Genomic DNA, 27015 nt, shown 5'->3' with positions numbered 1-27015 from the left:
AAGGCCTTCTTGGTGTAGTACCAGCTACGGTAACCTAATTACGTCTGATGGCTGTCACTGCCATGCTCTTATTAGCTCTCTGTTGACTCTAGCTGACACGTTTCTTTTCCTTCTCCAGTCTGCAATTAATTCTTCATGTCAAGTAACCATCCAGCCACTATCTCCTTAGTGAGCGTGCAGTTGGAAGTGGGAAAGGAATACTGTACATGAATTCACTTATTTGCTCCTGCTTAACCTGTTCTGGGCCACAGGTGAGCTGGAGGTTATCCCAGCCCAGTTAGGCTGAGAGGTGGGGGTACATCCTCGACTAGTCACCAATCGCAGAGCATACATAGACAAATGTCATACTCATATTCAAATATATGAACAATGTATAGTAGTAATAGTCCCAGTATGTTTTAAAATATCATTTTTTAATTCATTCATTTTCTACCGCTTTTCCTCACAAGGGTCGAATATTTTAGTTAAATATTGAACCTTTCAACATTTCTTTGCCATATTTAGTAATAATCTACAGGTAATTCACAAATTTAATGTATTTCTTTTCTTAATTTTTCACAGTTTTTGTTAACATAGTATAATTAGTTTTGATTTAAGACAAAATTTGGCTCTCCATATGCTTGTATGGAATGACAAAATCAACCTTAAACTTGAATATGACATAAATGAATCTTGCTTTGGAGTGACAATATGAACTTAGTGTTATAATCGCTGAATATTCATTTCTGATGAACACTGTCAGAAATTACTATTTCTGAGTGTAACTGTTGATTACTATTACTAAAGTTGTATGTACTGAAATGTATGTGTAATATGTTGCTAATATGTAAACTACAAAGCACAATAACAAACATATTAACCGAGCGTTACTGTCTTCATAAAGGCACAATTATCGATACAACTCTCCCATTGTCTGAACAGTAAATATGGAATATGTATGGAAAATCTCGCGATGAACTGCGAGACTTAAAGCGCCCAAATTTGGCCCGGCTAAAGAGCGACATCCGATGGCGGTGACCGTCACTCTGGAAATGCTGAGAGCAAGGTAAAGCTATATAAACAATGCGGGGAGCTGACAAAGAATAAAGAAGAACGTGTAGAACATGTAAACGGATCCGCCTTTTGGACAAGCTTACACTGGACTGACACATATGGCGGGAGAAGAGCCTTTCAGCGGGACGAGGGGAGCTTCACATCGCCTGACGTACCTGGTAGGTAGGATGTTTACTTAGCGTGCACTCCTAAGGACTCTGATACTTAAAGTCTTATATGACACGATAAGACTTTGTGTTTATGGTGAGTTCTCGAGGGGTGGTTATGTAGTTTTTTTTTAGGACTGCGCCACGGTGCCATAATAGGTGCGTCATCTCATGCGCACTTTGTCAAAATCTGCTTGATGCTCAAGCTGCAGGCGCTGGATGGATGCGGGGGCGGGGCCTGTGTCTTCTTGATTGGCAGGCCTGTCGCTGTTGGTTGCGGGAGGAAAAGTGACACTTTTGTGCACAGGTGTAACATGTCACAATGACAAGACGTGAAAATTCCCACATTACCACACTTTCAACTGTGCCTCACACCGTGAACGACATGATTCACGTTTCAGATAGATGCTTATGTATTTGCAGCTCACAATGTGCATTTAAACTAAGCCTTCACTAGGTAAACAAACATGCTAGACACAGCTTTGTGTTATACACTGGTGTGAAAAAAATTATTCTTTTTTGCATGTTTGTCACACAAATGTTTCAGATCATCAAACAAATTTAAATATTAATGACAACACAACCGCCCTTAGCAGCAACAACTGCAATCTAGCGATAATTTGCAATGAGTCCCTTACGCTCTGTAAGGGACTCATGTGGAGGAATTTTGTCTCACTCGTCTTTGCAAAATTGTTGTAATTCAGCCACATTGGAGGGTTTTCAAGCATGAACCGCCCTTTTAAAGGTCATGCCACAGCATGTCAATAGAATACAAGTCGGAACTTTGACTGAGTGGACTTCCTGGTTCGTTTTTGGATCATTGTCCTGCTGCAGAACCCAAGTTGGTTTCAGTTTGAGGTCACCGACAGATGGCCAGACATTCTCCTTCAGGATTTTTGATAGAATTCATGATTCCATTTATCACCATAAGTTTTCCAGTTCCTGAAGCAGCAAAACAGCCCCAGACCATCACACTACCACCACCATATTTTACTGCTGATATGTTCTTTTTCTGAAATGTGGTTTTACTTTCACGCCAGATGTAATTAGTATTTCCCAAAGTCTTGGGAATCATCAAGATGTCTTCTGGCAAAATTGAGATGAGCCTTCATGTTTTTTTGTTCAGCAGTGGTTTCCGTTTTGTAACCAAAGCCATTTTTGTCCAGTGCCTTTCTTATAGTAGAGTCATGAACACGGACCTTAAAGGGGAACTGCATGTTTGGGGAATTTCACAATCCTTAGGTATCCTTAGCTAGGTATCCACTCTTCAATCTGTGAATGACGCTGAGACTAGCAATTAGCTACATATGTGTCATGTTAGTCTGCGAGATAAATATAGTTTTTCATGTTAGCTGCTACAATATTAATATTGCTGTAGTTTGGTTAATATACAAGTCAGTTATGTTAATGAAACACTGTTAGTGTTTTTTTTACATTTTTTGTGAAGGCTTTAGCATCAAAATAGGTATTTCCCATGACGCCCTTTGCTAGCTAGCTCCTATTAACTTGTTTTCTCGCACAAGAATACACAGAAAAGGGAAAGGGTTTCCCATAAGGATTGTGAATGATGGACAAAATTCCCCCCCAAAAAGTGTAATTCCCCTTTAACTGAGGTAAGAAAGGCCTGCAGTTATATGGATGTTGTTGTGGTGCCTTTTGTGACCTCTTGAATGAGTCGCTCTTGGGGTAATTGTTTGGCTGGCCACTCCTGGGATCGTTCACCACTGTTCCATGTTTTCGCCATGTGTGGATAATGGCCCCGCGGCGAAATGAAGGTGGAGAGACTGCATAGCGGGAATGAATTGCGATATTTTAACGGCAAAATTGAAAGGCACCACTGTTGTGCAAAAAATACAACTTTTTTTTTAGTTTTATAGCATTCTTTAATGCTATAATTAGTCGATTAGGTCGTGCCCAAAGAAAAAACACCAAATTACCTACATTGTGTTTGCAAAAAAATAAGTGTTAACATTGGCAGTCAACCAATTATTGATTATTTTCTAATGGCTATGTAGCATGTACAATGCGCTATTACATTTAACATTAGCGTTAGACACTTTAATTGTAATTTCTAGGCTAGAATCAGAAAAATCTAGATTTTGGCTCTGGGAGTGAGATGGAAAAGAGGCGAGCACACAATTTGCAGCAGTGGTGGTACCATATATTATAAAGTGAAAAAAACAGAATACAAATTCACAACACTAATTTAAAAATACATTTCAATGAGCTCAATTTACAAAACGCATTCATCTCATATACTGAGAGTCCCAAAACATACAACAGTCCAATGGCCCAGTAATAGAGTGTCCAGAGGTTCAGGAGTGGAGGAAAGGAGTGAAGTTTTCTACGAAGGCCAAAGAGGGACAAAAGGAAAAGGACGGCTGCAAAGCCTCCTACCAGCCCGGTCAGAGCAGAGCAGGTGGGTGACAGCTCATCAGTGAATCTGGGCTTCAACCTTCCAGGCGTGTTGCCTCAACGCAGGGTTCCTAGCTTGCCATCAAAACCTGGCCTATGTAAAATAGGACCAGCAGACATCAATTCATGTGCACACATTCTAATTACATATATAATACAAGTCGTATCATAACTTCAATTGTACAACATATTATCATTTATAATAAATAATTGCACTTATGTATTATTCATTATAATCAAACTAGTATTAATCTTATAATCCAATTAATCAATTGAAAGAACAGGCTGACAAACAAAGGTACTAATAAACGGTGCTAATGCCGTTTAGCAATGAAATGTCAACACTCACCAATTCCATAGGATCGAACACTGCTCTTTTTAGTTCAGCGTTGCGTCGGTGGACGGCCCTTATATTCCGACCACGTATGTAAAATGTTTAGACATTTTCCATTTGTAAACTTCAACAACGAAACCTTTTAAATACCTGCAGCGATTCTCCACATGCGTCCCTCACCGCTACCGGTGTGTAGTCCCTTCCGGACTATATATACGTCACTGATTGGCGGCGCACCGTCACGTGACTTGGTGAGACACCGTCACGTGGCCTAATGACGTTGCACCCCGAAACATTGTACGCACGGTAATTTTAATTAATATTAATATTATTTATTTTCTATCTTAAAATAATATTTATATATTATTTATTTTCTATCTGGGTTACAGCTATAATTGAATAAATCGATCGGGCCGTACTCATCACTGTCATTCTGCTCGGACATTACTGTCAAAAGTGTGATTTTGAGAGTGGGACCTCTGTGCTGATTGTGTAATTGTGCCAATCTTTGATATGCTGCTTCATGTAACTGTGCATAGATTAGAGGCTATCAGGAACAAGCATGTTTAGTTCAAGTGTGCTCTGACTAATTGTGTTTCAAAATTGGGTCTTTGGGTGCACTGCGGGGAATGGGTATGCTCTGAGCTCCCCACTGAAGCACCCAAGGATGTGAAATTCACCACATTTGTAGGTCAGGCTGCTGCAGAGGTTGTTGTCAGGCAGACTAATAACAGCTTCAGAGTGCATGGCAGTTTGGACAATGTTAGATTCAAAAGCCAGGCAGTGTTTTTCCTATTTCTACGTAAGTTAGTGTCTACATTAGGTCTTGTTGCACTCTGAGATGCTGTCATAGAGTTTTAATTGATTTCATAATTTTGGAGGGAGTTACAGGATGAGTGTAACCTGGTCCCATCTGGAGCATATCAGACCCTGACCTGGTTTTGGTGAGCCACGTTAGCTCCTCTGGGCCCTGTCCTCTGCTCATGCTGACAAAGGGATGTGGAAGAAGGCTTTAGCCACCCCAGTCTTGACAAGTCCAAACAACCTTCCCTGCTGGAAAACAAATGTTCCTTCTTGTAGGTCACTTGGTCTTACTCTCCTCCATTTTGCAAAATGGAGCTTCCGGCCATATTTTGCCCTACAAAAAAATAATTATCTCATCTCCCTAATTCCCAATTATTATGCACAGGCTTATTTAAGAAAAAGGAGAGTTTCCCAATTTGTGTGTGCGGTACAAGCTGGGGATGAATTTGAGTGAGACACTGCACTCTCCTCTCTCTCCTCTGTTGCAGTGAGGGGGTCCTGAACATCGGATGAAGTGGCGAGGGAGAATGCGCCGTGAGGCTGTCATGTAAGTCGTCTCCTCTGGGGCCAGCTCTCGGCGTACTCCGCTTTCTGCCTCAGGTAGAAGCGTTCAGTCTTCCTGCTGCCAAGGCGCCGGGCAGCACACGCTCCTCTACGAGAAGGCGACACTGGTCTGTCACGGAACAGAAATGGAGAAGGTAAGATTGTTGATCATCTATTCTGTTGTAGTGTTTGTTTGCTTTTTTGGGACACATTTGTGCAAAGTGGACTATAAAATTTGTATCTTGAATGAGTGTATGTACATCTCTACAAGGAATAACATAATGTAGGTGCCACTAATTTAACCTCAACCTGTTAAAACTTTGTTGTCTTCTGCTTGACTGAAATCCATTTGGGACTAAAAACAGTTCAGAGTGGAATTTGTTTAGCAGCACAGACCTTATTTTTCTCTTTGCATAAGAATCGGTATTATGCAAGAGTTTATGTTTGTGTTCCTTTCATAGAGTTTCTTCTTACCTCTGTGCTTGCTCAAGAGGGGTTCAGTTGGTTTTCTTTAATGTTTGAGCACTGTAAAAACTAAGGCAGCGTATCTATTATAGTAACTTGACTCATTCAATATCAAAGATGTAGTTTATAAACCCCAAATGCCCAATCCCAACAACATATTTATACGTTTTATAGTTTTTTTTTTTGCACCAAAGGCTCAAGGAGGTGTTGATGCAAGTCCTCACCAATGGATTAGGCTTGACAGCAATGTTGATGCCATAAAAACGGCCACTAGGTGGCAGAAGTGCCTCATGACAGGAAGAAGAATCCCTTGCATAAAGGCCGCTGTAGCATTACGTACCACATGGAACAAAATGATGCGTTGTAGGGAAATTTTAATGCATTCACACACACACACACAAACATACGCAGGAACATGCACACATATTATATTTGTAAATGCAATCTTATTTTTATGTAAAAAACCCAAAAAACCTGTGTTGTTTATGCTGTGGTATAGTTGTTTAGATATTTGAGCTGTCACAAAAGGGTATGTTTTGACAAAAAGCAAATTTTCTCCCTTTTCTAGTCAGCAACTGCTATTTTCCTGAAACTTAACAGAAAAAGGTAGAAAATGTGAGTCTAATCGTTCAAATCGTTTTGATAGGTTCCATGTTTATATGTATATGGGTGTTTTTTTTAATGGCTGGAATTTGAAGTTCATTGAATGAATGAAATGAATGGATGAATGAAAACATTATCATGTATTGATTTAAATTAAAGTACTATGTTGATAACTTTATCATTATGAGTTTTATTAACATTTATTCGATAACAAAAAAATCAATTACTTGGAAAAATACAATTACTTAGGTAACTTAAAGGGGACCTATTGTGCTTTTTCCACTTTTCTGACCTATAACGTAGTTAAAATGTTGTATTTCAGTTTCAGATAATGAGGTTTGCACATTTGGAACTGAGCCCTGAAATAAGTTTGGGATGGCTCAAAACGCTTGGTTTGAAAAGGTGTGGTAAAATGGTTCCTTTGTGATGTCACTGTTAGGGAGGATATTGGGCATGTGACCAATCACAGTGGAGTGAGCATGCCCATGATACCCCCATGACCCTAGTGAGGGTAAGCGGCATAGAAAACGGATGGATGGACTTGATTTTTAAACTCATGTCCATTTCAAAATAAATTGTATTAGTTAGTGTCAAATTTATTTTAAAAATCATTTTCAATAATGTAGAAAAGTAATTGGAATTTAATTTTCAAGTGCAATAAACTTAAAAAACAAGTGATTGAAATGTCCAAACATTGAGTCCATGCATTCTGTTTGATGGAACAGAAAAAGATAGCTCTGTTGATGCAAATCGTTGCATTGATTTTTGGGCAGTTTTCATTTTTAGCGACTGTTTGTGGCGCCCCCCTGGGTTGAAGCATAAAATGCTTTGGAAGACATGCTAGCATACATGCAAAGTTTTATAATCATTAGACAAATTGTCAATGTGAACGACTTATGGGCAATTAATTACTTAGTCTCACTCTTCTTCCTGCAATGAGCATTACATTTCAGGGTTAAAATGAGCCCTACCATATGGAAAATTATTGCAGAAAATTCCAATGTCAGTCTATATTGTCCCAAACATGTCATTTTATTGATTCAAGGTGTTTTCTTTTTTCATTAGAGTTGCTCCGAGTGCTCAGAGACAACACTAGCACGGAGCTTGTGCACACTTTGCAACAAGTGGTTGTGTTACCAATGCACAGATGTGCACCAGCACCCAAGGGCACCAGTGATGTCGCAGTACACAGACCTACTTGACCAGCGGCCAGAGCTGCAGCAGAGAGGCTCGGGCTCCATTCCTACAACTGGGCCAGGCAAGAATCCTTTACATATGATGTCATCTCTTTTCTTTTTTCTGCTAGGTAACTTTCCTGTTTAGGCTTCCCATTATCATGTTTTCCTTCTTGATGCCATGCTTTATGATCAAAAACCATGGCATCAGGGGCTGTTGTTCCAACAAACATTTGTGCACAGGTTCATTTTGTAACCTCAGTGCGGTCAAGGGAGGCAGCTGAGGCAAAAAACGAATAAGAACATAAAGTAAACATTAAAATGTTTCATTGAGCTGTATTAGAAATATATTTTTGTATGATTCCAATTTTTATCAAGTAAAGTAAACATGGCTGAACTTACAGATTTCCTGATCAAATAGAGGGAGGAAACCTAAGGTTAGCGTGGCTTCTCGGCTTAGTGCACAAGGGCCGTCTACTATCTATGTGCACACTGAGTTGGCTCATGGCACATGGCAGTTTCTGTTTGTCAGCATACGAAATTGGTTTGGGTGTTTCCAGGAGGCTATTGGGAACATTACTCCAAGTGGTGAAGATGGCTTGATGAAGGGCATCAACTGTCTGGAACTGATGGCCATTTTCATAATCTTCCCTTGCCATCCATCCCCAAATGTTCTCTATGGGATTTAAATCAGGGGAACATGCAGGATGGTCCAAAAGAGTGATGTTATTCTCCCTGAAGAAGTCCTTGGTCAAGAGAGCATTGTGAACTCCAACGTTGTCCTGCTGAAAAATCCAGCTGTTACCACCCGAGGGCCCTTAGTCATGAAGGATGCCTGCTGAAACATCTGCATGTAACCATCAACCATTTGACGACCCTGCACTACCTGAAGCTCCAGTGTTCCACTGAATAAAAAAGCACCCCAGATCATGATGGACCGCCCTCCACTGTACCGGGTAGAAAACATCTCAGGTGGGATCTCCAGGCGGGGATTCACTGTAAATGTGCTGAATCCCTGATGAGTGCCATGTAAATGTTGTAAACTGTTTTCAGGGCAATCCTTTATGTTGATTAGCTGATATCAGTCTTTCTACCTTACGCACCATTGAATGCTTTTCTAGCTGCCTTGCTACAGCCGCAGTTTGGTACATTCATTCATTCATTCATTCATTTTCTACCGCTTTTTCCTCACGAGGGTCGCGTGGGGTGCTGGAGCCTATCCCAGCTGTCTTCGGGCAAGAGGCGGGGTACACCCTGGACTGGTCGCCAGCCAATCACAGGGCACATATAGATAAACAACCATTCACACTCACATTCATACCTATGGACAATTTGGAGTCGCCAATTAACCTAGCATGTTTTTGGAATGTGGGAGGAAACCGGAGTACCCGGAGAAAAGGTCTGCGCGCTAACCACTCGACCGCCGTGCCGCCCCAGTTTGGTACACTACACCTTTATTTTGTTAGTTTTACCACCCTGGTTGCATAAGCAAATTGTGAATAGCGTGATGTCATAGTATCAGTACAATGTGTAAAATTACTATTCTAAAAGTAACAATTCAACACAGTAACACTCCTATTGAGTAGATAAATTCCCCATGCCACTATTTGACAAAGTATTATATGCCTTTTAGCAATACATGTAGTTATAGAGTAGATAATGGTTCCTGGATGCCTATTTTAATCACACCTTTATTTAAACACGTGTCCCAGATTTTTAAAGAGGCTATAAGGTTTCATTTACTTGCTAATTTTAGCGTGTTGCTATTTAAAGAGACTCAAGAAGAGTAGCAGCAGTTTTTGTAGACCTCTATTTTATGCTCAACAGTCCTTTATTGCAAAGCTTACTGCTGCTTTGTGTAGCGTGAGAAGAGCTGACGGACAGGATGTGGTCAGTCACATTGGCTTTATACTCACTGAACGCTACTGCGCGTGTCAGCCACATAAGTGTGATCACGCAGGCTGGAGTGGGTCGGCCGAGGTAAGGCGGCCAGTCGAGAGCAGTAAGGCTGCTTTAATCAGCCGCCATGTTAGCCGTTGTTGGCCAACAGTCTTCACACTGGCCTATTTTCAAATGTTTGAAAGATATTTTGGAGTGCAGCTGGCTGTTGCATCAAAGAAGCCATTTGACAGCGTGTAATATTGTTTGTCACTCAGATCTCTCTTAAATAGTTTTGAGTGCAAACTTAAATTGCAGCCTCATTTCATGCAATTGCATGGTCTTTGCAGCGGAGTATAGTTGCGGGTTGAGATGTTGAAAAGTGATTGTAAACACATTCCTTCACATTATTAGCTGTGGTCCCCATTTTGACAGAACATGCTTTTAAATGATCTTGGAAATTGAAAGTCTCTTTAATGGCGTGCTCCAACAGTAAAGACTTGAATGGTCAACATCACATTCCCAAGTCAAACATTTAGGTGTTTAGTCAGTTCTTCATAAAACAGCATTTGGAATCTCCTTACAAAAGCTCATTACAATGGTGACATCATCATGAAGTCGTTATTTGCTGTAAACAAAGGTCATTCAAAGGTTGTTATTTTTCTTCATATTTTAACTTAAAAATTTAAAAAAATAGCTGTCCGATCACCTGGAAATACACTCACAGGTCACTTCATCACCTAAACAATCCATCCATCCATCCATTTTCTTTACTGATTATCCTCACAAGGGTTGTGTGGGTATGCTGGAGTCTATTCCAGCTGACTTCGGTCGAGAGGCGGAGTACACCCTGGACTGGACACCCTAACCCATGGGTCTCAAACTCGCGGCCCACAGGATGCTAGTTTGAGGCCCCCGCCTTGATTTTTTAAAATTTTTATGGCGGCACGGCGGACTAGTGGTTAGCGCGCAGACCTCACAGCTAGGAGACCAGGGTTCAATTCCACCAGTGTGGAGTTTGCATGTTCTCCCCGTGAATGCGTGGGTTTTCTCCGGGTACTCCGGTTTCCTCCCACATTCCCAAAACATGCTAGGTTAATTGGCGACTCCAAATTGTCCATAGGTATGAATGTGAGTGTGAATGGTTGTTTGTCTATATGTGCCCTGTGATTGGCTGGCGACCAGTCCAGGGTGTACCCTGCCTCTTGCCCGAAGACAGTTGGGATAGGCTCCCCCCCGTGACCCTCGTGAGGAAAAAGCGGTAGAAAATGAATGAATGAATGAATGTCAGTGCATCCCACACGAGTTTGATATGGGTGCCGTATGGTATCATGTACCCAAAAATGACAGCACAAGTGACGCCATTTTGCCCCGCCCATACCATGATACACTCTGGAGGCCGGTTCCAACGCTTCTTACCGGGAGGACCTGCTCGCTCGGGTTAGCTAACTCCACGGTGGGTACAAACAAAATGCAGGAAATTATTTGGTATAAAACTGTAAATTAAAAAAAAAAATATTTATTTATTTATTTATTTGCGGCCGAACCTCACCCAGACCTTAGCTCCAGTGGCCCCCAGGTAAATTGAGTTCGAGACCCCTGCCCTAACCACTATTGTTAGTTCCTCAGTAACCTCAGTATTTTGTGTATACCTTATTATTATACCGTAAAGTGTCAATCAAAAGTAAGCATTATTATTTTGGAAAGCTACATATTTGTCTTCGATTATATAGAATCTAATTACATTGTGAAGGTGTACCTAATGAAGCAGCCATTTTTTGTGCAGCCACACATCCTGCAGATGCTTGGCCTCTCGAGCTGTGAGCGTGACTCACCTGTCGACTGGCTGCTAATTGCCACCATCCTCATTCTGCTCCCTTATTTTTTTTTTCAGGTGCAGGGTCGTATCCTTGTTCCCTCCTCATGTGCCACTCTCATAGACAGCAGCCCCTGGAGCTGTTTTGTGAGTCATGTGACCTCCTGTGCTGCAGCAGCTGTCACCTGTCCTCACACAAAACCCACAGGTCAGTCCTCGCACACATAAACATACACATAATACAAGGACACTGCAAAGAAGGGCTCGGCACAGGTTAAAAACTTCCCTGTCACTTTTATCACCAGCATCTGCATAAACACTACCTTGGCCCACCTAATATTCATTAAGTATGCATAAGCTTTTGTTTTTGGTCATGATATAGTCTAGTAGTTGGCTATAAGGTCACCTGCACCCAGGAAAAACACCATGCCTTCTGGCGTTGTTTATTAATGAACTTCCTGCTGTAAATCGTGCACCTGTCATGTGTGCAGGGTGGTGCAGATTGGGAAGGCTCTCCAGGATCAGCGGTGGTTGTTTGAAAGCCTGATGGTACAGGTAGAAGAGAGGAGGTCTGCAGTGGAAAACAACGCAAAGCAGATAGAAGACAGGTTGAAACCACCATCATTTTTAACATTTTTAACACGTGCATTCATCTTTACTCCGCAGACACTTCATGAAGTACACCTTCACAAATATAAATTCGGCTTTTAATTGCATAATAATGCCCAGTCTTGATTTATTTAACAGTATGTTAGTAATTTTGCTTCCACATGTAGCTTTAAAGGGCTTTTCCCACTGTTCTGACCTATAAATGTTGTTAGAATTTTGTATTCCTGTGTTAAACAATGCCAAAGTTTCAGATAATAAGGTTTGTGCATTTGGAAGTGAGCCCTGAAAGAAGTTTGGGATAGCTCAAAACGCTCGGTTTCAAAAGGCGTCGTAAGATCGCCCCTTTGTGATGTCACAGAGGGGCGGAAGTCCGGACTTCCAAACCGGAACTACTTTTATGTACTCTCTAGCGTGATTAACCACAGCGGAGTGGGCATGCCTGAAGGCGGGCCGGGTGGGTGGAATACATTAAAACAGAATGTTTTCGCAGGAACCACGAAATCCAAAGATATAAAGCTGAATAGGTACAGATTCTGGAGGAAAGCTTTGTTTGTTGGTTATTCTGTATTTAGATACTCTATCGGAGTCCACAACTCAATACAAAGGCCCAAAAATGAGCATAATAGATACCCTTTAAGAAGAAAAAGTAAAATGACAATTATAGAAATAATAATATTACATAATGTAATCTTTTTTTAATTTGCAGTTTAACAGCTCGGTATAGTATTACAGAATTATATAAAATTCGAGAAATATATGGAAATTATTATTTTTTAAACTGTACAAATATAGAGTCAATTAAATGTGCTTCTAAATATAATAAAAACATTAAAAATCTTTCAGTAGTATGTAGTGCAGTTTACTAGAAACGGTTCAGTACACCACTATAATAAACATTTTGTTAAATGAATATGTCCCTGGCGGCATTAATGTCTTTATAGCTTTGCTCTTGCACAAAATGTCCTTATATTCTGCAGGTCTACTTATGTTGTGGCATGTGAATTCACATTACAATTCTCTGCAAGTTTTTTTTTTTTTTGGCCTGCCAGATGAGATGTATTTTTTTCTTTCTGTCTTTTTGTAGGGTTCATGGTGTCAAGATTGCACACAGGAAGGCCGAAAACCAGATTAAAATGGCAAAGATGATCATGATGAATGAGCTTAACAAACGAGCTAACCTATTAATAGAGCAACTAGAGGTAATTACTTTTCCTCTTTCTTTCCTTTTTATCTCTCAGCCAGCCAGTGAATGTAAATGCAAAGAATCAGTAAGGTGCAATCAGTCCTGGAAGCAAGCAAATGAGAGCTCATAATGATCTGTCAAAGCAGCTTAAAGTGGGAAATACAGGAAGGGAGGAGCCAGAACCAGAGAGCGGCTCCCGGTGTGTCACATGAGACTGGATATACTGTATGTCATTGTTTCTCTGCAGAAAATCTCTGAGGACTTTCAGCAGCGTCTGGAGGACCAGCTGCAGGGGGCGATAGAGACATGTGGCCAGCTGGACCATGTGCAGAAATTCATCAATTGGGCTACAACCCACCATTGTCGGGGCCCAGTGCTCTTCAGCAGTAGAATGGTACACCAATAAAATAGTCCATATATGTTCACTTTTGGTGGGAAGTCTGCAAAACATGCACAATTAAAATAGTTTACATTAGCTTTATAGAAATGCATATTTGAAAGTAGAATATCTTTAATGATAGATGATCACGGATACGAACCACCCTCAAATTATTAATGGTTTATTTCAATTAATTCAATTAATTCATTAATTCATTTTCTACCGCTTTTCCTCACGAGGGTCGCGGGGGGTGCTGGAGCCTATCCCAGCTGTCTTTGGGCGAGAGGCGGGGTACACCCTGGACTGGTCGCCAGCCAATCACAGGGCACATATAGACAAACAACCATTCACACTCACATTCATACCTATGGACAATTTGGAGTCGCCAATTAACCTAGCATGTTTTTGGAATGTGGGAGGAAACCGGAGTACCCGGAGAAAACCCACGCATGCACACGGAGAACATGCAAACTCCACACAGGGTGGAATTGAACCCTGGTCTCCTAGCTGTGAGGTCCGCGCGCTAACCACTCAGCTAACCGTGCCGTGCCGCCCCTACCTGGAACATATCATATTTTATATACTACACTGAATATAAAGTGAGGGTGAAGTTTCCCAAATATTTTCCGATATACTGTACATGTATTACTAACCAGCTCATGGAATACGTATTTATCTTCTGATATTATTCTTTGTCTTTTAGATTTCTCTGCAAATCCAACAGCTGCTTGACTCCTCACTGCAGTCTGATACTTGGAGTCCTGTCAAAATCAAGTTCAACTGGGATGCAAGCTACTGGACAAAGCAAATGTCTTCATTAGGTAAAATAAACATTCCATATTGCACATTACTTACCAAACCAGATGAGAATGTAGTGTCTTATAACTGAATTTTGATATGGTTTGTCAAGGTCTTGGTTTTACGTTATGTTAGCCGTTCTTTCTATTTTGCAGTTTGGTTTTATGTTTACTTATTTTTGTTAACTTTAAGAATCATTGCATGTAAATTTACTGTATTGTCCACATACACGTCAACACTGAGTTTACAGTAATATGACCCCTTTATTATTCAGGTCAGAACTGTACTTTTCTAGAAATGGCCTGTTGCTTTGGTTTGCAAATCCCGGAGTAAAAAACATAAAAATTGTGTAAAAATTGTAAAAAAAAACGTATGGTCGGAATGTGGACGCTAACATTTATGTCTTACTCTTATACTGTAACTGTGCAGGCCAACTGACTGTAGAGGGTGGAAGCTGTCCCTACCCTCAGGGCCTGGCCTGCTCCACTGTTCTCAGGCCCCAGCCTATCACATGCTTGGCTCTGCCACCCGTGTGCCACAGAGGACGAGAGTCAGCCTGCGGGTACCAGATGTGCTGTGAGCCCCAAGTGTGTTGCCTGCATGGCATCACTTCTCAGTCAGATCTGGACAAGAGCCAGCTAGGACCTCCACTCTACAATTCAAGCTATGTTCCGTCTGCCGCTGTCCCTACTTCTCGGGTGCCGAGTCAGCAGTTGCAGAGGTGCTGGGACTCAAACGACTCCTCTGCTTTGCAAACATCTTCACAATGCCCTTCACCTTCACTTGTCCCCATCATGGGACCCATCCAGATTAATTGTGGTCATGCACCACAAGTAAATGCATCCCAGTCTCTGCCTGAATCTCATCTCTATCACCATCACCAGAGAGAGTCTCTTCCAGTCAGCCTTGGTCAGATGAGTGCAGACCACCAGAGGTCACGTCAGAGCCAAATGCACGACACGTGTCCTCACAAGTTGTCAAGCAGCACAACTGTGCAGGAGGCGCTCGGTGATACAGCCGTCGACCAAGACGTCACGTCTGAGGAGAGCTGGGAGGAGCGATGCAGAGTGGAGGAGAGTTGTGAACAAAGAGCCGTTGCTGAACATGAGGAGACGCAGCCCGGCAGAATCCAGCCAAGTCCTGTCCAACAACAACAACAGAACTTTCAGGATGCTCCAGAAGCAGAGAAGAGAAAAGAGCAGCAAAGGACCGGTCCTGCACAGACACTACGAGGTCAAACAAATACCCGGGTGAGAGACAGTGTTCCCAATCATGAAATAATAGAACATGTGATGTCTGCTGGGCGTTACATATCATTAACAACAGCAATCACTACATTCATTCATTCATTTTCTACCGCTTTTCCTCACGGGGCTCGCGGGGGTGCTGGAGCCTATCCCAGCTGTCTTCGGGCGAGAGGCGGGGTACACCCTGGACTGGTCGCCAGCCAATCACAGGGCACATATAGACAAACAACCGTTCACACTCACATTCATACCTATGGACAATTTGGAGTCGCCAATTAACCTAGCATGTTTTTGGAATGTGGGAGGAAACCGGAGTACCCGGAGAAAACCCACGCATGCACAGGGAGAACATGCAAACTCCACACAGAGATGGCCGAGGGTGGAATTGAACCCAGGTCTCCTAACTGTGAGGTCTAACCACTAGAACACCGTGCTGCCACAATCACTACATGAATAAGGTAAAAAAAAATTCTCAAAATTGAAATATTAATAACAGACATGCAGTACATCTACACAATACTCTGTGTTGTACTCATTCAATCCAGTTTCTTTGTCAACAGGCAAAGACAGAAGGACACAAAGAAAATGTTATTTAGGCAACAAACAAGCTAAAGCCAACCTCAATAAGAAATATTGATGCTGGCAGCCAGGCAATCTTTCATTTACTTGGCTGACATAATGTAAAAGGGAGCAAGATGATTCCATTTTAATTAAAATCTGCAAAGGCCTGGAACTAAAAACACACTCTTTAGTTTATTGCCAGAATGATTACTTCCCACAGCTGACAGCTCGCCTGAAAACAGATGGTACATCAAAAACTAGCTTCTGCTTTTATGAAGAAAGGATGACTGGAAAACAGTTTCACATTTCACTGCAAAGCATCTAAGAATCTCGGAGAGAACACAGTATCTTTTTACTGCCAGTATAACATAATTGCTCCCCCTAAAAATTTGGGTGATGCTTGATCACAAACACAGGGATTCATTGTTTCTGCATCACAGCCTCCAAATATGACATAAAACCACTTGAGCGTAATCATTTATGTATTTAACCTGCCATTAATGAGCCGCTGAGGGAATAGCGTGAGTATTATTCAGCTCTGTTAGTACCCCGAGATATATTCCTACATTCCCCATCATTTTCCAAAAGAAGGATTAGAGTCTATTCTGCAGTGCAGTCACAAGCTTTCATACGTCTCCTCAAGAAGCATGGATCAGGTGAGTGTTTAAATCGTGTGATACTCTGACAGCCTGACCTCGATATGGAAAGAAGGATGTGTAAAAAAAACAAAAAAAAACTGTGAGATGCATACAGTTGAAGAAACAGCTTCAGGTTTTAAATAATCTTGAATAAACTCATTTGCATGGTAATAAAGGAGAGAAATTCAAAGAAATTAGAGAATTCTTATGGCCAGAGAGTAAACAGAGCCTCAAATTAGGAGATGAATAACAAGTGAAAAACAAGTGAAAAAAAATCATGCTGTCAGGAAGCAGGTGTGGCCCCAACTGAGAGGGGAGACTCACTGGTCATTATTGTTGTGTTGTGTGCAATGCACAAATTTGTGGTACACACTAAAAATTATCTTGTGACGTTAAAGGGAACATTCATTCATTTTCTACCACTTATCCTCACGAGGGTCGCGGAAGGTGCTGGAGCCTATCCCGGGTGTCTTCGGGCAAGAGTCAATGGTACACCCTGGACTGGTCACCAGCCAATCACAGGGCACATATAGACAAACAACCATTCACACTCAAAACGCTCGGTTTGAAAATGTGTCGTAAAACCGTTCCTTCGTGATGTCACAGACGGGCGGACTTCCTCATATGGTTGATAGTTAGGAAGCACTTTGGGCATGTGACCAATCACAACATAGTGGGCATGCACAGAGGCGGGCCGTGGATGAAATAAATTAAAACAGACCATTTTGGCAGGAAGTACAAATCACAGAAAAATACAACTGGAATAGATACAGATTCTGGAACAAGATTTTCTGTGCTGGTTATTGTGTGTAGCTGCTCTATAGGAGACCACAACTCAATAGAAAGGGTTGAAAATTTAGCATAATAGGTCCATTTTAAGTATGTATCAACCACTTAAACACATGGGCTTTGGGTTCTGACCATGTCTTGTTGTTGATTAAAAGTAAATTACACTTCACAACAGTAGGGGGCATCCAGGAGCAAAAAGCAAAACAACCTATTTTTGCTTACATCTGCTTTAATGAGGGGAACACCCTGCACTTTGATTGGATCATCGTGAATTGGTGCTTTTATTGCATCAACAAAAGTAATATATGCATCTGTGTTTCTGACAAACCACTTCCTTTGAATTCACAATAACAGGCTCTGAGTGATGTTTTTGTTCACGATATGCACGCATCCTACCCGTCTGGGGTTCATTGCATGAACAGGTGCATCCGTGCGTGTGGCACTGTTTGAAACACTCTTCAGTTGTACACGCTTGTGTTCCGTACAGAGATCCACATCCCTGGAGGTGTCTGTGACATCCAACAATTGCGGCTCTGATGTACAGCTGTGCAGGCTCAGACCGAGTTCAGTGTGCGCTGGTGGGAAGCAGCGTTCCCAGAGCATCCCTGCAGAGCTAACATCATCACCAAGTGGTTCCTATTCTGAAAGGCCAACAGGATCTACTCACAGCTGTGAAGCTGAAGTTGCAAATACGGTAACAAAGAAGATAAAGGTGGTAGTGCCTCTCGAATGGCCAGTCCATGATTAAATTCTCTACAGGTCAAAATGTACATACTTTGTGATGGTGATTGTTTTGTCTTCAGTATGCCAGTGTAGACCCCAGGCAGAGAAGAGCTTCAGATGGTGTGCTTTGCGTTGTCAAGGAAACATCAGCTGACATCGTCATTACCAGGAGCCGTCGGTTTCCGTCACTGTCCTATAAAACAGAGCCAGGTGCTGTGCAGTGACTTCATCGTACAATCACTTCCGAATAAGATGCAAATTTGTGACTAGATGCTCATCATCTCTTTCTTAGATCCTTCTTGCGTAAATGATGAGGCTCGTTATGATGCCAAGGAAAAGTGCAGCGTTTCAAGAAACAATCACAACAGGTGACTTTGTGTGAACAGTGGTGATTTTTTGGAAAACAGGGAATCGAGTTGTATCATTTGTTGTTCCTCTGAAGCTGCAGAGATGCTGAAAGAGACTCTGGAAGAGCCAGAGTTCCAGTAGTTTGCCTTGAGCGCCTGAAAGTTCTGATCTCTCAACTTCCTCCACATGGAAGACGGCAGAGCGACCCTTTGCCTGCAAGCACGACGGAGAAGAGTGAAACTTTGCCGCATGTACCACAAAAGGTATGTTGAATACTATAGAAAATGATCATATGATCCCACAGGGGCAAATTATTTGTTTTAAAGGGGAATTACACTTTTTTTGCCCATCATTCACAATCCATGTGGAACATGAACACATACAGTCATGGAAGAACTTATTAGACCACATTGTTTCTTCAGTTTTTTGTTCATTTGAAAGCCTGGTACAACTAAAGGTACAGTTGTTTGGACAAATATAACAATGACAACAAAATAGCTCATAAGAGTACATTTTTTTTGGAAGTACAATGTTATAGTTATTTATGTAAGAATAGACGTGATTTTGGAAAAATCAAGACCATGGAAGTTGCGGAATATTATCTTGTAAATTAAACTCTTATGAGTTATTTATGTTATTATTGTTATATCTATCAAAAAATATACCTTTGGTTGTATCGGGCGTGAACAAAGTTCACAAAGTGAACAAATAAAGTGAAGAAACAAGGGTGGTCTAAGAATTTTCTGTGAATAATAACACAAGAAAACAAGTTAATTTGAGCTAGCTAACAATGTTGTCATTGGGATACACCGATTTCGACCATGAACCCAACGGCGGTGACCCGTGATGGGAGAAGCCACGGGAAAAGAACATTGCTATTTTTGTATCACCACCCTCGACCATCTCTGTGTGGAGTTTGCATGTTCTCCTCGTGCATGCGTGGGTTTTCTCCGGGTACTCCAGTTTCCTCCCACATTCCAAAAACATGCTAGGTTAATTGGCGACTCCAAATTGTCCATAGGTATGAATGTGAGTATGAATGGTTGTTTGTTTATATGTGCCCTGTGATTGGCTGGCGACCAGTCCAGGGTGTACCCACAGACAGCTGGGATAGGCTCCAGCACGCCCGTGACCCTTGTAAGGATAAGTGGTAGAAAATTAATTCATGTTTTTGTATCAACACATTGTTTTTTTCTTCTGATCCTTCTTAGATCCAAATATATGAGGTAGACCTGATTGATTGTGTTAATGTTCTGTTCCTAACAGGGGGTGTCTAGAAGCCCTGAGACCACAAAGACCCAGTCAGTTGCAGTGTCGCTGTATACACAAAAACATGACTTGCTCACAGCTGACAGCGAGTGGGATCCTTGCACACGGGCTTGCTCTCCTAAAGCATCCACGCTGACATCTGCTGACCCTCAGCGCAGTCACTCTACAGTTGATGTTGACTCTGACTCTGATCCCAGGTCAGCCTCAGAAGAAGCTGTTGTCTTTCAAATAGACTCGCAACTCGACTCGGATACATCACCAGAGTTTTCATCTGAGGCTGAAGTGGACGGTCCAGACAAGGAGGATCAAGCGCTGAAATGCCGCAAAGGAACTGGCTTTGTGGAGGAATCTGAGCCTAGTCTTGAATGTGATGTAGACCCAGAATCAGCTTTCGAAGCTGGATCAGATGATGGGCTAGGAGGACCAGATGTTGATGCAGAGTCAGGTGCTGCAGACACAGAGTCAGATGCCCAACCAGACTTTGACCCCATAGTCCAGGCAGAAACAGATTCAGATCTTATGTCTGATCAGCATCTGGACTCTCAGGGCTCTGTGGAGTCTGAACTCGACATAGAATCGGAGCACGAACAAACAACTGATGACCCACAACCTCTCCGCTCTGACTTAGAGGAAGAGTCCCCAATTGGACCTGGTCAGAGGCCACTTCTGATCGCAAACCCAAGGAGCGCAGAAGACGTTGAGGAGGACAACGTAGAAATTGAGAGCGAGGACTTCTGTGCCGTGTGTCTGATTGGCGGAGAGCTTTTATGCTGTGATCATTGTCCAAAGGTGTTCCATCTGTCGTGTCACATCCCGCCTCTTATGCGGTTTCCTGTGTAAGTGACCAGTTCTTACTATCACTGATCAACCCCTGACCCTTTAACCATGTGTTTATTTGTTGTCTTGTTAAGAGGTGACTGGCTGTGCAGCCTGTGTAGAGATGTTGTCCAGCCGGTGGTCGAGTATGACTGTGAGAGCAGAAGAACATCAGGGGAGCACACATCAGTTCATGGCTTATCTGCATGTGATCAGAGAGTAAGTGACTGATCGTGATTAATTTTCTGAAGGTTTAATTTCCAAGTCTAAGTCTTTTTTTTTTGGTCTGCTTTCTGCAGAAATGTGAGCGACTAACCCTCCTGATCCTCAGTAACATGCTGAGCGCTCCTTTCCATGAGCCCGTCAGTCCACTTGTGAGTGTTTTTCATGTTTTCTCATGAAGTAAAAGTCTGTGGACAGTTCTGTGTTGAAAAACTAAGCTGTAAAGCAGGGACCTCAACCGGCCGGTTCAGCCCCGTCCAAGGACTAGGGCTGGACTACCATACGGTGGTAGCTTGTCCAGCCAGGTGGTTTTGGTTAACATTCAAAATTTTTGCTAAAATTTTGCCTTGGCTTGCATACACCTGCTTGTTTAGTGTAAAAAATACCATCCTGTTTGTTTACGCTGCCATGTTGGATCACATGACCAAGACGAAATATTGCGATACCAAAAAAAAAAAAAACTTTTTCAAACTTTTTGAAGGAAACTCCTTTCTTGAGAAACTTGGAAGTCTATTTCTGAATTTCTGGATTTGGGATCCAACACATATGGCTGTTTCTTAAAAACGGACATTTAAAAAAGATAAATCACCATTTATTATCAACTCCGATAATGTTTGTCAACTCTTATAAAGTTCGGCAGCTATCTGGAAGTCCTCGTGAGCACTTGGGAGTGTGACCAACCACAGCGGAGTGTGCGTTCCTGGAGGCGGGCCATGGGTGGAATACATTAAAACAGACCGTTTTCATGGGAAACACGAAATCCAAGGAAATACAGCTTGAATAGGTGCAGATTCTGGAAGATCTAGAAAGCTTTCTGTGCTGGTTATCGTGTGTAGTTGCTCTATAGGAGTCCATAACTCATTACTCATTATTATAGATCCCCTTTAATTCATCTATGGGAAGGTGTATGTAACCACAAAATGCTTCCTTGTGTAGGCTCGTCATTACTATCAGATCATCAAGAAACCCATCGACCTGTCTGTGATCCGAGCCAAGCTCAACAAGAGGAGCACACAACAGTACAACTCACCTGACCAGTTTGTGGCTGACATCTATCTCATGTTCAACAACTGTGCCAAGTTCAACTATGTAAGTTGTCAGCGCTACAGACGTCTGAGTTCATTCGCTTCATGATGATTGCTGATGATCATTGTGTTGCCTCGTTGTGTTGGACCCAGCCTGATTCAGAGGTGGCGCAAGCAGGCCGCAGCCTGGAGGCCTTTTTCGCCACCAAGCTGAAAGAAGTTTTCCCAGGAAGAGTATTCCCATCACTTGAGATGGACAGTGATAGTGATGAGTATGACGAGGCGTACCGAGCAGCGGATGGTGGATTCCCCTGGCCAGAGAGGAAGGAGCAGTGCCACAGGAAGAGGAAGAGAAGACAGTCGCTTAAATCAAGAAGACATCACTTCTAACTTGTTTTTTTTTTTTTTTTTTGAGGAATGTTTGTGTTTTGGGGGCGGCAAGGGGGTCGAGTGGTTAGCGCACAGACCTCAGAGCTAGGAGACCAGGGTTCAATTCCACCCTGTGTGGAGTTTGCATGTTCTCCCCATGCATGCGTGGGTTTTCTCCGGGTACTCCGGTTTCCTCCCACATTCCAAAAACATGCTAGGTTAATTGGTGACTCCAAATTGTCCATAGGTATGAATGTGAGTGTGAATGGTTGTTTGTCTATATGTGCCTTGTGATTGGCTGGCGACCAGTCCAGGGTGTACCCCGCCTCTCGCACCAAGACAGCTGGGATAGGCTCCAGCACCCCCCGCGACCCTCGTGAGGAAAAAGTGGTAGAAAATGAATGAATGAATGTTTGTGTTTTTATTAGGCTGTGCTGCCTCAATCCCAGCGTTTGTGACGGTATCTGTGAAAGGATTGCATGTTCTCCCTGTGCTTGCATGGGTTCTCCCTGCGTACTCTGGCTTTTTCCCACAGTTGAAAAACATTTCTGTGTGGATAACTGACGCCTATAGGTGTGAATGATTTGTCTATCGCTATGTGTCATCTCTGTGATGTGACTGGTGATCAGGACGCTGTCGCTTACCGTAATGCCCCTTTTCCACTGCATGGTACCCACTCAGACCACCAAGGTTCTACTCACAATTGTAGCATTTCTACAACTTCCAGTTAATAGTAGGTACTGTTCTTAATGTTCTATATACCGTAATTTCCGGACTATAGAGCACACCTGATTATAAGCCTCACCCACTACATTTTTAGAGGAAAACCGATTTTGTACATACACAAGTCGCACCTGTATATAAGCCGCATGTGCCCACATTAAAACATGTAAACATATTTACAAAGAAAGACGGTACACATAGAGAGTTTTCAAAGTTTTAATAATATAACTTAACAATAATAATAATATAACTTTCTTCACAAACGGTGCCTGTGACGCGGCAGTAAAACGGTAGCAACATGCTAACAACACGCTAGCAACACAATAGCAACACAGTATAACAGGTCTGGTAAAACAGGTCTGGTAAAAGAACATACTGGTAAAAAATCACGGTAAGCCGTCATCTTCCCCTGAAAGCTGCGTCATATGCCTTTCTTTTTGCATTTTCCATGATGAGGGTATGTTCACGCTAATTTCATTTATACACAAGACAAGAAGTTGCAGTCTTCCTCGACGCATATATTCCACCGGTCTTCATCTTACCTTTTCTACTCGAGAGCCCCTGGCGGCCGTTAGAAGAATTACATGAATTGGACGCATCACTGAATAAGCCGCAGGGTTGAAAGTTTTGGGAAAAAAGTAGTGGCTTATAGTCCGGAATTTACGGTAGTAGGTGCTCCAGGCATGTAAGTCTAACTATATGGGTGAAGTAAACTACCGCTGGTCAATCATTGGTCAAACGGACTTGTCAACGACACATCACTTTAGGATGCATGGCTAGAAATGACATAAATACACACAGTAATATTCGCTCACCCTGTTGTTGTGCCTTAGAGTTTTGACGCTGCAGGATTATACTCCGCAGTCTCCATTTTGTTGCAGTGGCCCATCTTGCTGCCCTCAAGCCCAATTCACATCCGACGCGTAACTTTAGATATTGACATTAAGTCAATCAAGTACACATAATCATGTGTCCTTTTCTTTCGTGAGCACATGTACACAATGAATTGAAGTACAGAAACTTGTACTTATACAATATAGTTAAATACAGCTGTATTCCAAAAATGAGCAAAGAAGCGACAGAGCTGAGGGATACGTGACGCTGCACCGACGCCTCTAAAATCTACACGTGTTCAACGCTAGGCGGACTTAACGCACTTGATGTGAATTTGGGGTCAGTTTCCTCTTTGTCATATTCATATCTATGTTGTTGTTAGTCTCTTGTCTTGATGTGTCTCATGCAAATACAGTAGATACAGTAAACATAACATCAACACAAGGTTGTGGTCTGCAATAAAATCACATTACTGTCATCTGATGGCAGGCAATATAATAGCATCTAAACTGACATGGAACACTCACGAAAAAATAGACAACAAGCAGGAAATTGAGTTAGCGTTTTACGTCATGTATTATAAAGCACAATTGTAACTACTACAAATCTTATTTTGCCCCTCGATGCACTAAATCTCTTGCCTCCATCTACCTGGTGTGATACTTTGAGGTTTGCTTTTATGTACAAGAATGCTGCAGTTGTAGTATGTTTGCAAAAAATGTGTCTTCAGAGTGAACAGCTTATGTTACATTCATGACAGCACTTTGATATATCGCATTTACTGCCTGAAGAAATGCCCACCATGATATAAGTGTACTTGTAAAACCGTAGACAACATTGTCTTATTCAGATTGACAGTAATTGTTTTAATAGTTGCTAAATTAATGTAAGCAATTGTCAATAATGTTTATGGTGGTGTTTTGTATATAGACGTCGGTCTTCTGTTGACCGGAACACAGTTGATAATATGTTATGTTACATACTATACCCTGTGGTATATAAAGAGTGCACAAAATCTATACAGTATACATTACAGTATATTAACTCATATGCTGGCCTCCATTCTAATCAATGGCATAGTTATGTTATGGACCCAAATAAAAGACATGCCTGCCTATAATATGACCAATAGATGGTTATATTTGTGGTAAATCATTTTGTAATATATCATTATTTAATATTCTAAAATGTATTGTGCAAATAAACAGCCTCCACAATTAAGACTGGGTCCTCTTTGTAATTGAATTCAAAAATAATATATTCCTAGCCATTATATGAGGAAATATTAGATTGTTAAATAAAATGTATATAATTAGTATCACATAAGGATTTTATTAGTGATGCATTTAAACATTAAGTTGTTGTCTTCCGTATTAAAATGTTTTGGGTTCTTCAGTATTGCATTAAAAAATGTTTGCCCAGTGTCAAGTATCTCAGGCCTAGAATAAATTACTGATATTCTTTAATCTTGATGAGCACTAACACTAATTGTGTATGTCACTCTCATTTCCATGCATTTCCAAATTTTTCATAAGGCATTAATAATTGGCGTGCATTTATTTTTGTGTTAACTTGTTTCCTTCTGCTTATAATATATGCAGCTTTACACTATTGCACAATATTGCCAGTGTGTTCCATCATTATTAGTAGCCTACTGTATATACATCTGAAATTAACATGTTTACTCTTGTATGAAGACATAGTATAACCTATGACAATAATAATGTTTAGGCCAAGTTACCATCACCAGGATTGTATGTTTATTTTTATCTTTTTTAAAAAAAAAGTGAGCCGTAAATGCACATACCAATAAAAAAGAGAATTAATGTCAGCTGGAGCATTCTTTAAGATCACTTCATGTCTCCTATAGGCTCCACAGGAACCAGTCAGAAGCGCTTCATGAGTCCAGACGTGGTCAGCGGGAAGCTTGCTAAATTTCATTGTTGTGACCTTTCAGTCAGCAGAGTCACATTGTACAGAACAATTAAACGTTGCTTAACCTTTGGTAAATAAAGTCAGCAAAGAGAAAAATGATTCCTGAAAAGTGCAGCATTCTGTGAAATGGAGGATACGTTAGCTTTGTGGAGAAAAGGTTCCCAAAATAAGTGAAATCCGTGAAGTAGCCAACTGTATTTGTTGACATTATACATGTTATACATTATAACTAACACTGTAAACCCCCTCAACATAAACTATTCAGACAGAATTAACTTGTCCTCACATTTTTTGTTTGTTTAAATCAGGGGTCTCAAACTCAATTTACCTGGGGGCCACTGTAGTTAGGGTCTGGGCGAGGCTGGTCCGCATCAGGTTTTCCAAAAAAAAACAACAACACACATTTATTAAAAACAGAAAAATGAATAAACTTTGCTTTGGTTCCGATTTTCTACAAGAAAATCTCTGATAAAACATTCCACTGTTCTCAAATGTCTTAATTTTTATTTTTCTGCACAAAATAAGATGAAAAATAAATTAACAAATCAAGAATAAAGAAAATCAATCAGTAATAAATAAATATAATAATAATAAAACGGCAAATAATAAAAACTTAAGAAACCACATATAGTTGGTGGGTAGACAAATTATTTTTTTCAGATTAAAATGAACAAAGCATTATTAGAGCCCTGTAGACATGACAAAACACGACTATAGTCACATTTATACTCTTTTTATTTACAACATATTGCGCAACTGCAGGGTCTTGAGACACATGCTAACTCGCAAACTAGAGAGCTAGCGACCTAAACGGTAGCCTCCAAGTTATTTCCTTTAAACTTAAAAAGCCAAAAACTTACCACTTCCACACATATAGGGAGGATAACTATTAACAGTTATTTAACCTTTAACATGAACATTAATCAAACGTAATAATTTTTTCTGGGTACATGATACCATACAGCATCCATATCAAACTTGTGCGGGCTGCACTAACATTAAACTTTCATATCTAGGCGGGGGCCTCAAACTAGTGTCCTGCGGGCCACATTTGGCCCACGGGCCACGTGTTTAGACCCCTGGTTTAAATCCTCTCAAAAATCAAATTTCCTTTGAATTTCAACAATCTCGTTGGTTGGATACAGCAAATTATCCACTCACTGACCATGACACTTGGCATTTCGGCTGCAGTGTTTTTATGTCCTCGTTGAAGCATGCTGCATCTGCTGCTGTGTAATAATCCCACTTCATATTCCTTGGGTCGTGGATTCATTTGTTCCAGTCGTGTGGCTCGCCTTGCTTTGCCATGTTACAC

At 41.4% G+C, this 27015-nt stretch overlaps 1 protein-coding gene across 2 annotated transcripts; it reads left to right on the top strand.

Moving 5' to 3' along the window:
• The first annotated feature begins 982 nt into the window (after nt 1-982).
• trim66 (tripartite motif containing 66) lies at nt 983-26614 on the top strand. Of its 2 annotated transcripts, XM_058089275.2 has the most exons (18): nt 983-1211; nt 5241-5450; nt 7429-7621; nt 11311-11440; nt 11724-11840; nt 12926-13040; nt 13272-13418; nt 14107-14224; nt 14631-15451; nt 17924-18130; nt 18240-18369; nt 18452-18527; nt 18602-18770; nt 19774-20612; nt 20688-20811; nt 20892-20966; nt 21751-21903; nt 21993-26614. In XM_058089275.2, the coding sequence occupies exons 2-18, from the start codon at nt 5442-5444 to the stop codon at nt 22227-22229; spliced, it is 3660 nt and encodes a 1219-aa protein (XP_057945258.2). In that variant the 5' UTR covers nt 983-1211; nt 5241-5441; the 3' UTR covers nt 22230-26614. The 2 variants fall into 2 exon arrangements, with proteins under 2 accessions (XP_057945258.2, XP_057945261.2); XM_058089278.2 differs by lacking the exon at nt 11724-11840.
• The last annotated feature ends 401 nt before the right edge of the window (nt 26615-27015 follow it).

Source organism: Doryrhamphus excisus, linkage group LG13, assembly GCF_037039965.1.
Source record: "Doryrhamphus excisus strain RoL-2023G ecotype Guam linkage group LG13, RoL_Dexc_Guam_v1.1, whole genome shotgun sequence".
Classification (NCBI taxonomy): Eukaryota; Metazoa; Chordata; class Actinopteri; order Syngnathiformes; family Syngnathidae; genus Doryrhamphus; species Doryrhamphus excisus.
This window is presented reverse-complemented; position numbering and strand designations above follow the sequence as displayed.